Source organism: Apus apus, chromosome 14 (genome assembly GCF_020740795.1).
Source record: "Apus apus isolate bApuApu2 chromosome 14, bApuApu2.pri.cur, whole genome shotgun sequence".
Taxonomy (NCBI): domain Eukaryota; kingdom Metazoa; phylum Chordata; class Aves; order Apodiformes; family Apodidae; genus Apus; species Apus apus.
In genome coordinates, this window is record NC_067295.1 from 10,597,999 (window position 1) to 10,610,848 (window position 12,850).

The window sequence follows — 12,850 nt, forward strand, 5'->3', positions numbered from 1 at the left end:
ATAATGACAGATGGCTAAACTTTTTTTTCTTGTAGAGAGCAATTTTCAGTTCTTGCTAAAAAGAAAGCACCCACTGTTCTACAATTTTTTTTTAACTTCGCCTTTCATTACAGTTAGAAAGCATTAACTCTGGAGGCAGGGCAGCTTAACTGGAAAAGCTTAAATTTAATGTTTTATTGTGACAGTTTTAGAAGTTTCAGTTTGTACTTGTCACAGATATTCATCTCTAGAAAGAGCTGAAAGCATTTTGGTTAGTGATTGAAAAAATCCTCTCAGTTGGCATATACTAACTAGTTACCATGTATGTGTCCTGGTGTTACTGAAAGAACCCTGTGATAAATCCTATCTTAAAATGAACTTACACTGATCAATTCTATCACCTTCACATTCAAATCAAGCAGTGACTGCAGGTCTGTGTTCAGCCTAAGGAATGTACACACCATCTTCAATGTCTGAGAGAATACACAGAGTTACTGCCTCATGCATCTCAGTGTCGAGACAATCACCTAGCTGCTGTCACTACAGGAATTTGGTTTCCAGACCAATGAAAGCTGAAAGCCATGGATCCAGATTATTCCTTCATTTGTCTGGACCATCCGAAGCTAAAATAATTAACTTCACCAACTTCAATATGATAATATTGGATAACATATGATAGTGACAATACGATAGCTTTTGTTATTTGGATTGGTATTACAGCAGGGATATTTCCATCTCTCCAAACTGTTTAGCATACTCAGTTTTAACTATCATCAGTTTCTGATGGTGCCCTATGACATAAAGAACACCTGACCAGTTTTTCTTCAGTTCCACTACTTTCAAAGCTTACTCCATAAACAGCTTTCTAAATTGCAAACATATTCTCAACACTGGCATGGACAAGGCTGTTAAAGCAGCCCAGGTACTCTTCCAAGTATCCTTCACAGGTTCGCATAAAGCAAACCATTCTCTTCATAAGAAAAGCCATTTACTTTACAAATTCTGGCCTCTCTGTAGCATTACTAGTATGAATCACACAGCCAATCTAAACTAAAGTCTAAAGAGAAATGCAGTTAGCCACTGATGCTGAGGCTAGATATGTGTATTCTTACTTACTTGTTATAAAAAGGTTCAATGAGTTTTGATCTGGCAGACACATGGTTCTTTGGAGGACTGAGGAACGAACCTGATGAATGAAGACGAAATTCAGTATGTAATAAGGAACTACACACAGCACTAAGAAGAAGGTCTGAAAAAGACTATATAGGTACCTAGGAAATTAGCCATGGAGATAAAGCACAGCCCAGTGATGTAGGCATCATATCCTGCTTCGTGAAGTTGTTCGGAAGCTGTATCATAACTTGGAAATCCTTCTGCACTTTCTGAGAAGAAAATAATTTGTAAGCACATTATCAAAGAAGTTAAAGGCAGCCCTGCATGCTTAGCCACACACTTATTTTGGCAGAGCATAACATCATTTGGGTAAGTTTAGAAGATTTTCAGAATTTCTGTATAATTCAGAAGGTTTTTTAAAAGCACAGTTTTGTATTTTTAAATATAAATGGGCTCCTAGGATAGAAACTCCTTCTTATTAAAAAGCTATTAATCCACAGACTCACTTAGCCAAAATGGAGTATTAATTGTAACAAAACAACAGGACTCCCCACGCAGCACATTTTTTTTTCCCTGACTCTTTTGCATTTAAAAGAACAGACACTCAGGCTAATTGAAAACTCTACTACTAACCTGTTTGCTAACTACCTGATTTCATATGTTCTGATTTTTCAAGGTATTAAATAATGAAGATGGAATCAAGTCATTAAAGGATGTTTTTACTGACGACTTTATTGATGATCATGTGAAAACCTTGAGAAGTATCCCTTGAATCACCTCTGAAAGTAGAAAGCTGCACAGGCACTTCTCTGAAAGAGCAGTGAAGTTATACTGAGAATAGGACTGGAAGAATAAAATTAACTGAAGAGTCAGAATCACGACCCTTACATTATGGTACAGAATGAAAAGGGAACTCCGTAATTCCATCTAATTTATTGCATCCAACCTAGCAAAAGAAGCTAAAACAATGATGAAAAATACTCAGGATTTAGAAGTTATACAGAAATACTAGCATAACTTACACAATGGAAACATGCAAGTATATATACCTGTTGTATTTTGTAAAAAGAAACCTGAATCCAAGTTTTGCATATAAAGCTAAAGCAGCAAAACATCAAGCCTGTTTTCAGATGAGCCCTTGTGATATTTATTTTTAAATGAAGCTGTCTGAGATTCAGACACCAATAAACTATAATGGGTGAGCTGGAAAGTACATTTCTTAGTGCTTAACTAAATTTTTTAACAGATACATATCCAAAACAAAACATAAATGAACAGTTGTAATTTTAAACCTATTTTGCTTTGGATGGTATGAATCACATGAATTATCTCTGATTAAATATTTACAGACTTCTCAGTCAGTTAACCATTATGATCATATTTTGCCCAAGAAAAAAGAAGTAAAATTATTAATTCATAGTACATTGGTGAAAAATAGCCCCCGAGAGCTGCCAAATTATGTTACATCCTGAGAAGAAGCTACAGAGGGTACGCCACTAAAAGGTCTGCATGAAATGACTGCACACTCCATATGCATGGTACTGCTCAGGTCTAGACACCAACAGCTCCTGCTCCTTGGCAAGAAAATGGTAGATAATCCATCTTATCATCTCTCCTGTTATAGCTTAAGTGCATCTGCTCTGCAATTCAGCAGTATAAGAAGCATCACTCTTCTTCTGGATTAAGCATCAAGACCTTCCCTTCCAACATACTCCACTGTTCAACATTGCCCCATTTTCTAAATCAGCATGTTAGGAAAAATTCCAGAACCTTGAGAAAAGTTTGCCCTTTGACTAAATATCTTTTGTTCACCTTAAAGCAAAGAAAGGAGGAACTGAAATAATTTATAGAACACACATGACTAGTCAACTAAGGTGTAACTTCCCTTGGTTTTGTTTGTCCAAGCACTTATTAGACCTACCTGGCTTTGATATGAAGGGCAGTAATAATCAAATGAAACAGTTTTTTAATTATTTCAAGTTACTAATCAAAAAACAACCTAAACCCCAAGATGTCAGCATTAGAAGATGATGAAACTGCTGTCCACTGAATACATCCATTCTTCTATAAGCTAAAAATCAAGTGGAAGGATTCTTACTGACTTCCATTAATATTTCTAAATACAACTGCACTCTGTATCTTGCTAGTTTAAAGACCCTTCCATCAAAAAACTAAGTGTAATTAGGAGAATTTACATTTCAGACCAAGAACAAAAATACTCAAAACACTTTCTTTCCTCTGAAAAAGGAAAACATTTTGGAAATTCTGATACATCCTTACCAACTTTAGGAGGTTTGAATGGAGCCTCTTTTAAACGCTTTTCCAGTTCTGCAAGGGATGTATTATTAATGATCTCCTGCAAGAAAAGACACCATTAACTGCCAATTCCAAGCACATTTTCCCTGGAAACTAAAATAAAATAGGATAAAATGAGTATTTACTGCTGCCACCTTGTGTTCTCCAAGGATTTATTCATAGCCTCATTTCAAACTAATACACCAGAGAAGTCTGTCAAGACAAGATTTTTCAAGTTCACTTGTCTCACCTGCAACATGAGTCACAAGAATTTATTAGTACCTTTCAGAATTCTTGCTGACTAATTATGCCAAAGTAACATTTCTATTTGAATCTGGTTCCATGTATGGTACACGTGGCAGGGGAAGAGGCAGCACAAACAGCTAGGTAAAATATCCTAAATATTCATCATAATGGTTAAAGGCATTTGAAGTGAGTATTAATGTTAATTTGCTGGCTGAACATTCTTGAATAGTTTTATAAGTGTAAATACTGCTGATTTGAAGTAATAAAAAGACAGTGAAAGCCGCCTGACAATTAGAAAGCTGCTCCTCCACTTTAGCATTAGTGAATCTACAGGTGACTATATAAAATGCTACAAAAAGGTAAGCAGATTATCAGTTTCCTCAAACCAAACCTCTTGAAGTTCTTAACTGAATATATCTTGTCAATCAGTACAATCGAAAAAACCAAACAGAACTGGCAGCAAAACAAAAAATCCAGCACAATCTTTCTTAAAGTTGTCTTAAGTTTTAAGGACTAAATTTCCTTTATTACTAAATCAAAACAGCAGTTCCCAGCTATCATCAAATCTGCAGTCTGAGAAGTTATCAAGAACTCAGTACAATGAAAAAGCTCAAATGGTACATTACATTGGCATCCCAAGGCACCATTTAATAACTATAGTCTAAAACCTAAGCATCTACTGTAAAAATTACAAATACCAATGTAACTGCTCCAAACATAAAACTTGTGCAGGATTATTAGTTTTCAGAATACAAATGTGTCTATTCTTACTATGCTGGTATGGGAAAACAAACCTGAAAATATCTATGTACATGTTCATGAGATTTTCTGTTATACAATGTTCTAAAGCTGGAGAGGTTTGCAGGAAGATAGATGCTGCTTTGTCAGCATGTTTTTTGATTAATTCATTTAAAAAGCATGCAGGAAAGCAAGAGTGTGATCACTTATCTCAATACTTCTTTGGAAGAATAAAACTGCAAGAGGTTTCAAGATAAACCTGTAATTTTTTTTCTCCTGCTGACTACCCACTGAACAGCAGGCCACAATAGAACCTCTAATTATTATGTTCAAGCATCTTTTTCTAGACAAATCTAAGTCAGCATTCACAAAATTCTAAAGCTTTGTGGACACAAGCAGTTTCTAGGTCCTATTTGTTCACAAACTGTACTTTTTTCCTCCTGAGGAGACGTGCAGTCCTGTGCTAATTTACATGACAAAAAAAATCTGCTAATCATATTTAAAGTAGCAAAAATCGTATATATTTCAGATTACAAAGCTGCTAAGATACCTTAAATCTGCAACAAACAAAAAAGTCAGTTTTACAAAAGTAAAAATTTGTATTCTGAAAATTTTATAGGTCCAGTTAAGGGGTTAAGAAAAATCATTCACTTGCAAAGGACCATTACAGACCATAACATTGTTAGGAATTTTTCTCTTTAAAAAACGCATTTCAATGAATCTGATTTTCATTTCAGGAGACTTAATGCAAACTTCTGTCTTCAAATCATTCTATAATATATCAATTTACCTTAAAAGGTTGTGTACTTGCCATCAGTTTAGTATCCAATAGCCTAGAAACAAAGTAAGAGCCAATAAGTTGAAATGGAAGAACATCCACTTTGCCAAATCCTCAGAAATGTTTCAGTGTATTAGCTGGGAAACAGCACTTCCAGCCAAAACACTCCTTGGCTTTGCTCAGTATGAAAAACGACAGCAGCTAAGCAATAGCAAGAGATGCAAACAATAAGTAACAAATAGATCTTGTTCAAATGTAGTGCAGATTCAAAACACCAAACATCATGCCAAAGAACAAGGGGGTAGCAAAGCTGCATCTTTTGTCAGGAAGCAGAGCAATAGCACTGGCCTTCTGAAAATCAGATGCTACAGAATACTTTAAAAATTATATTTATATAACTTGTTCCCAATTTCACTGCCAGCAACAGCGAGGTTACAGAGCTAGGAAAAACAGTATCAGCTTGGTAAAACAATACTAAAACAGTTGAAACTTTGAACTTACCGGGGAAAGACACATGATGTTAATTCCTTGAACTCGTTTAGGTCCTAATTTAACATTAAACCAGAAGATAGTATCCAAATAAGTTAATTGTTTCTCAGTCTCAGGATGATAGATAGCAGTAGCTACAATTATTCAATCAGCTTCTAAAATTGAGATACGGTGACTGAATTCCCACCTCATAAGAGGTGTTTGTCACCTTGCAATTATAAACTACAAACTAGTTATTTCTGATTGTCTGCAATTCCTACCACCTCCAACACCCTGCCCTGTTATTTAACCTACACTACCTCTAATTCCAGCTGTGCTAAGAGTTCTGCTTAAAAGCTCCCAGCATTTAACATGTCAATAGAATATAAGCAGTCACTCCAGGTGGACAACTGACTGCACAGCTTTAGATCTCCCAAGCGTCAAAAGTACAGGAACAACTGACAACTGCCTATGTTCCAACACCACACAAACAAGTCCCAAACTTCTTTCTTCCATCTTATTATCAAGTCTTTCCCATAACCACAAGCCCTGGAGGACTGCAGGTAATATACTCATCATGTAAGGCCATCTTTCCAGGGAGATCTTTGGCTTCTTCAGACAGTGTCCTCAGTGCCAAAACACTACTGAGTTGAACTTAATTGTTAGACTATTGCAGTCATGAACTGTTAGACTGTCCTACTGCAGGCAGGGAAGTATGCTCCCTCCAATTACCCAGACAGTCCACCTCTTCACCCCAATGAACATCATCCAGCTACAATATTTCTTCTCATTCTATTAAGTGTACTATATGAAAATATGTATTCCCACTTTTTAATGTACAGAGGGAAAAATGCCACACAATGATGCTGAAACACCAAACCACTACCTTAATAACTAAGTTAAATTTACCTGCCATTGCAAGCAGTTTCTGAAGGACTAACAGATACGAGCAGAAACAAAATGCAATTCCAACATATAATTTAAACATTTTAGAATATATAGGAGAATAATTAAACCAAATTAAGTTTAAACTAAGATTTACAAAAATAAGGCAGTAGCCCAGAAGTAACAGGTGTTCTTTTTCAAGTACTTTTCTGCTGTGCTTAATAAACCATCATACGCTTCCTTTCACAAGAAAGTCTGGAGATAAGACTAAAGACATACATCAAGGCATTTATTTCATGATCTGAACACTCAGAAAAACACTTACATCAGGTAGGGGACAATAAAACTGGTGTATGGTATGCATGACATCCAATAGCATATTGTGCCCAATAACAAGCTTGCCCTGTGGAAAAGAACATTAAACATTAGTTACACATTAGTTAAATCACGGAAAGGGTGATATGTGAAAAGCACCTATCTCAGGTGCTGGCTGAGGGCAGCTGAGAACAAATACAAATCAAACCTCCCCATCTGCTCTCTGCCTGCCCCACAGACTCCTCCATTCTCTCAGAGCAGCCACCCCTTTTTCCTCTATTCCCAACCACTTATCACAGCCTTCAGCAGCAGCTTGAAACACTGAGAAAATGCACTAGAACAGCTACTTACAACTTGGCTTCCAAATGCAAACTATGTAAGATAGAAGTCAAGGGATTTCTCAGTCCACTGCCCTTTAATTTACAGCTTATAAAACAATTCACAATATATTCTTTACAGCTGTAATATATGATAGTTATTAGGGGCATGATCTGGCTTCTCCCAGAGCAGAACCTTTCATACCAGATGGGGCATAAACAGGTTTCATCTTGAAAAAAGCACAAGAGTTTTTTTAAATGTTAACTTGATTCATTTGACATGACAACCTTTTCTGCTTCCCAGCACCTACCACTTGGTAGAGAAAATAATATGCACACCTTTTACTTTTTTGTTTGTTTCTACACAACAGGCTGTATCAGCTCCATGAAACTAACTGGGCTGAAGGGGACAGATGTAAATTTATAGCCTATTTTAGCTATCTAAGTAGAAGAAAACCAGATTATCTTCTCTGATTAAGCCTTTAAATGGCAGAGAAAACAACAAAGAAAGAACAAAACAACCACAACAATCTTTTCAGGACAGAGAAAAAAAAAGCCCTCAAAGCTTCATTACTTAAGAGAACCTTGCCAAGAGCTCTAAGAAACTGGTATTCTTGACTTTTAAAGTTATGAGGTCATGTCATTATTTTAAGAGCTTACTTAACCTATCATACTCAAACATTTTATAACACAAAGCAACACCTAATTTAAAAAAAAAAAAAAGCCACTTTAGCTTGTATTTCATCTTGTCTTCCAAAATGTAACAGCAAAATAATTCCTTCTTTGAATGAATTACTTTTTTTCTTACAACCAAAGATACACTAAAAGTCATGTTAACTTACAGAATTAGCAATGGCATGAATGACTCTGGAAAACCCTACTGCATCATTCAGTTCTTCCTGTAAGCAAAGATTCTGACATTAGTGAAGCAAATACAAATACTGTCACAACTGTACCTGCACTGGCAGACACACTAGGTTTGGCTTAAACTGTTTCTCAGACATAACCAAGAACAGACCACAGAGGAAATATCAGTATTTGGAAGTTACATGAGGTCAAAGCAGGATGCTGCTGACAGCATTCTAGTAGCTCTAGTTCACTGTAAAGCAGGCCAAGTCACAAGCTATTGTGGTGGGTTGTCCCTGGCCAGAAGCCAAGCATCCACTCTGCCTTTTGTTCCCTCCCCTTTCTCACAGAATAGGAAGGACAAAAAACAAAAAGACAAACAATTCAAAGGAATGCAAAAAGACCCGTGGACCAACAGAACAACAGTTTAGTAAGAAAAGTAAAAGCTACATGCAGAATCAAAGCAAAAGAGGTATTAATGCAGGCAGACATCCAGCCACTCCCTGCAAACCAGAGCCTCAGCAGGCTTAAAGGTTACTTGGAAAGACAAACACCAGAACCACAAACATCTCCTCCCAACCTCTTGCCCACCTCTCCGACCTACTTGCTTTTGGGGGAGAGTGGAAGAGAGTGTGAAAACCCTGACAATTTCAAGTACTGCTCAGCAGTAGCCAAACCAGCTGTATGGTAGCAACAGTTTTAGCCCCAGCTGCAAAGCACAGCAAGAGGTGGGACACTACCAAGGGAGTCAACTTCATCCCAAACCGACCCACACAGCTGTAGTCCTCTGCCAATACACCATCTTCAACAATGCTCAACAGTTACTAGACTGCAAACTGCTCAACAATATACTAAAATTAAGATACATATCTTCAAATTCTTTACATACATTGTTGTAAGATTCAAGAGGTTGAATTCTAATTGTATCTTTCTATTAAATACAAATTTGGTTTTATGCTAATCATAGAATCATCATCCACCCTACAACCCCTATCCACTAACCCATCTTATTGAGACTGGAGAAAAAAACACTCTTCATTATTTATATAAATGAAGAATATCACACAAATACAATATTACATAATGCAATTTACATATTTTAAGCTGACTCAGACTGGTCTGCAGGATCCAACTACAGCACCTATTTTAATGTCACTTACAAGATATTTTTTTTTTGGTAGCAGATTTTTCTTTTTCAGGTCTAGGAAAGTAATTTCTGCCTTGCATTATCTTTGTTCTACCACAAGTAAAATTCAGTAAAAGTATTCAGTGGTATTTTAGTTCAGCTTTTAATGCCACCAGTCAGAGCAAGCAATACACCTATAAAGACTGCTACAGAAAAATTTACTGTAGTAGCAAATTGTCCCTAACTTGCCTTTTGAAAAAAGAGATGTCACATTAGTTGAGATCTGTTAGATATCTCTTTCCCTCTTCAAAGGTATTCTGCATGCAAGTATCATTTGCTCCATCCAAAATGACTATTTTGAAACATGTAAGCACAAATCACGTGTGATCAAGAATTCCCATAGTTCAACTTCTTGAAATGTACATCAGACTCTAAGCAAAAATATCAAGTCCCATAAACAACCATACAAGTGCCTGAAAATATGAGATATGACCTTCCAGTCAAGATGTTACTACAGTGCTTGTGTGCAACACATTTCTATCAAGAAAAGTCAGATGAGGTATTAATTGCACAGAGTATTGAGGCAGTATTCTACAATTCCTCATTCTTTCATATTTTGTAGAGTGCCTTCCAACTGTTCTTGCTCTAATGCAAAGCCTAGTTTCTATAGCACAATTTGGAGGATCAATTTCAGACAACAGCCATAGCCAAACAAAAGGGAAATATTACAAAACCTATCACACTTTTTTGCTTAACTGACTGAAGTCATAGATTCTCCCCCTCCCTCGATCACCTAAAGTAATGAAATGGAAATTATTTACCTGCTCTTTTGCTTGTTTCTGCTGTTCTCTTCTTTTTCGTTCTTCTTCATTTACCTTACTAATAACAATATATCTCTCCTTCTAAAATAAAAAAAAATGTATAGTTTGAGGAACAACTCTGAGAATGTCATATTTAAGTCCACTTCAAGTTTCTGTAAATTTACATTGTAGAGAAAATTAAGTCATACCTCAGCAACAGCTACTTGGCAACATGACTGTTTCTATTGCAAACACCACTTTATCACCTACTCCCAAAAGCCTACTTTAGAAACCTGTATTAGATTCATCCACCAAACCTAACTTTTACTAAATCCAGTTTTTACTTCTGAGAAAAGGTTATCAGCATTTCCTTGTAAACAGTGGTTTTAAAGTATTTTTGAAGCAGAGATTTGTGCCAGGAAGTGAGGATACAGCATGTGATACCACTATTTTCCCCCTCATATCAAGAGGTACCAACCACTAATACTGAATCTCAGACCCACCCCCATGCTAAACACCTTTTACTATCCTTTTCAAAAAAATAAAGTTAAGCCACACAAATATATGCTCACACATTGTATGTTGGTCAGACTTAATGTTTAGGAACTAGTTCACTGTATTCCATTTAATGTTTCCCAGTTTGCATAACAAAGCTCAAGTTAGATCTAAAAGTTAGTAGAGTTGGTAAAATTAAGAAATACAGTTTCCTTTAAAGAGAACAAATGTTACAGGCAGTAAATGGCCTAGTTACCTTCTCTGACTCCAGAGTTTCAACATGGATACCTTTTGGATACCTATATCAAAACAAGTAAGAAGTAAATTAAAGTAGTTATTTGGCATTTAGAATATTGAAACCACAAAAGTGATTCAGTAATTTCGTGTTTCATTTTTAGCGTCTTAAGTGCAAAAAACTATTAAAGGTTCCTTTTTAATGTAAAATAATGAAAAATATGAAGCAATAGGCTAGTTAAATTGGCCTCCTTACACTACATACCAGTCACTAGCACTAAAATGTATTTTCTTATACACTTTCCCATCCTATTGCTGTGGAACCTATAACTTCATATAATGTAATATTAAGTAATCATAATCTAGATATTTCATCACCATATGGAATCTCTGCTTTCAAGAAATCCAAAACCAAAACACCGGTGAGAAAGATCTTATTTGCAGCCACATGATTCTTTGATTACTGCATGCCTTTATATGCCCCTTATTCTAGGATTTACAAACAACCCTGAACTTCCTACTAACAATAAGCTCTGACAGGAAATATTAATACAAATGTCATTATCTCTGCTACAGGGTTCCACCACTTATCACAATTGCATCTAATTGCCAAAATACTACCATACACAGAGCCACAGAGCATCCAACCAATAGCACGGTCAGAGAATATTGTCTTTCATTGCTTAACAAGTAGATACTACTCTGATCTTCCCACTATACTAAACCACTCACAATTATATAACCACTGCAGAACCAGGATGTTTCTTTCATCCTCTGGCTATGACTCCAAGCAGTACTAGAGAACACACAATACTGTTGTGTCCTCTCCACCCTGACTGCTCACACCATTTTGAACCTAAACCTGTCTCATGTCACAGACCTTGGATGTCACAAAACAGTAGCAGAACAGAACACTTTGATAGAAAAAATGACCTGTGAAGTTTAGGACACAAGGGCCATCAATAACCTCATTGTTCTCTGCTTCAATTACCTCCATGCTAACTTCACAACTTTCCCTCACCAATATGCACACAGAAATTACACAGCTGTACACACAGAGAGCAACACAGCTGAATGTTAAAAAACCCCACAGTTCATGAACACGCTTTTCCATCCACTGAGAGCAAATGCAAGAATAACTGTCAAACAAACTTAACAATCCAAGCTACTGGAAGCTATTGCTATTCTATCAATATATTAAAAAAATTCACACAGAAAAATTCTTCAACATTTTTTGAAATTTCATTTCATAGAAGCTTTATTTTATCCACTTCCAGTGTAGCAGAGTGCCAGAATTAACTAAATGTACAAAAAATATTTCCATTTTATTTTCCACATTTTACTGATGCAGTCAGAACAATGAAAATCTAATCTCTGAAGCCTTACAATGTCTCCTAAGGCATTAAGGGATATATTTAGGCAAAGATGAGGGACAAAGTAAGCCAAGAAAGTAGAATTGCTGCTAGAGTTAGAACTTTTAAGTCATCAGAAATGCTTATACTTGGCACCCTACAAAAAACTATAAACATACCAGTACCTACTACAGAACTAGTAGCTTTTCAGGTAAAGCCCACAAACTGTATAAGCACATGCACTTTTTGTTCACTAAAAACCCATCAAGTTGCATTTATTTCATAATTCTAGGCTGTGCTGTTCTATTCACAGATTTTAGATAGGAATTATAAGCACTAAGCTTTAAAATATTAAAATTAATCATCACCAGTTAAAACACCAGTTTAACACAATTCATCTTCAAAACATAAAAGTCTTCTCTTAAAGGAAAAAAAAGTCTAAATGAATCATCTCTGAGGTTAAGTAGATCAGATCTTACCCAGATTTCTTATCAGAAATACTAAAAATATACAGTAAGGCAGTATTACCAGCAACTTACTTCCAGCTCAAGGTCTGATAAATTAATTTCCTCTGAAATCTAAAAGCAAAAGACAATTGTGTTACTAATACTCCTCTTACAAAAGTGTCATGAAGTAATAACGTGCAGTTAAAGCCAGCTCTGTATTCATTTGTAGAATGATGTTCAAAACATAAGCCATTGCTACCAAAACCTATTGGCTTGGAAGGGTTTTACTGAATTCTCGTGTTCAGTTGCCAAACTGTAAAGGCATTTACACCATTTTGTACAGTTACCCACATATCTTCTCAAACAGTCTGCACTCATTATTATTGTTACAGTTAACCCAGGTAAAGATACTCTTCC

At 36.0% G+C, this 12,850-nt stretch overlaps 1 protein-coding gene across 4 annotated transcripts in view; it reads right to left on the minus strand.

Moving 5' to 3' along the window:
* PARN (poly(A)-specific ribonuclease) overlaps positions 1–12,850 on the minus strand; it is a 54,534-nt gene that overhangs the window by 36,346 nt on the left and 5,338 nt on the right. For all 4 annotated transcript variants that reach the window (XR_007890850.1, XM_051631789.1, XM_051631792.1 and 1 more), the window contains exons 9-18: positions 12,527–12,565; positions 10,658–10,700; positions 9,928–10,008; positions 7,977–8,033; positions 6,828–6,905; positions 5,651–5,694; positions 5,162–5,204; positions 3,373–3,448; positions 1,251–1,361; positions 1,096–1,165 (exon numbers count right to left, since the gene is read on the minus strand). Coding sequence is in view for 3 of the 4 variants with exons in the window: in XM_051631789.1 (XP_051487749.1) it covers positions 1,096–1,165; positions 1,251–1,361; positions 3,373–3,448; positions 5,162–5,204; positions 5,651–5,694; positions 6,828–6,905; positions 7,977–8,033; positions 9,928–10,008; positions 10,658–10,700; positions 12,527–12,565 (642 nt within the window). In the remaining variant the exon portion in view is untranslated. The remainder of the gene's footprint in view (positions 1–1,095; positions 1,166–1,250; positions 1,362–3,372; positions 3,449–5,161; positions 5,205–5,650; positions 5,695–6,827; positions 6,906–7,976; positions 8,034–9,927; positions 10,009–10,657; positions 10,701–12,526; positions 12,566–12,850) is intronic.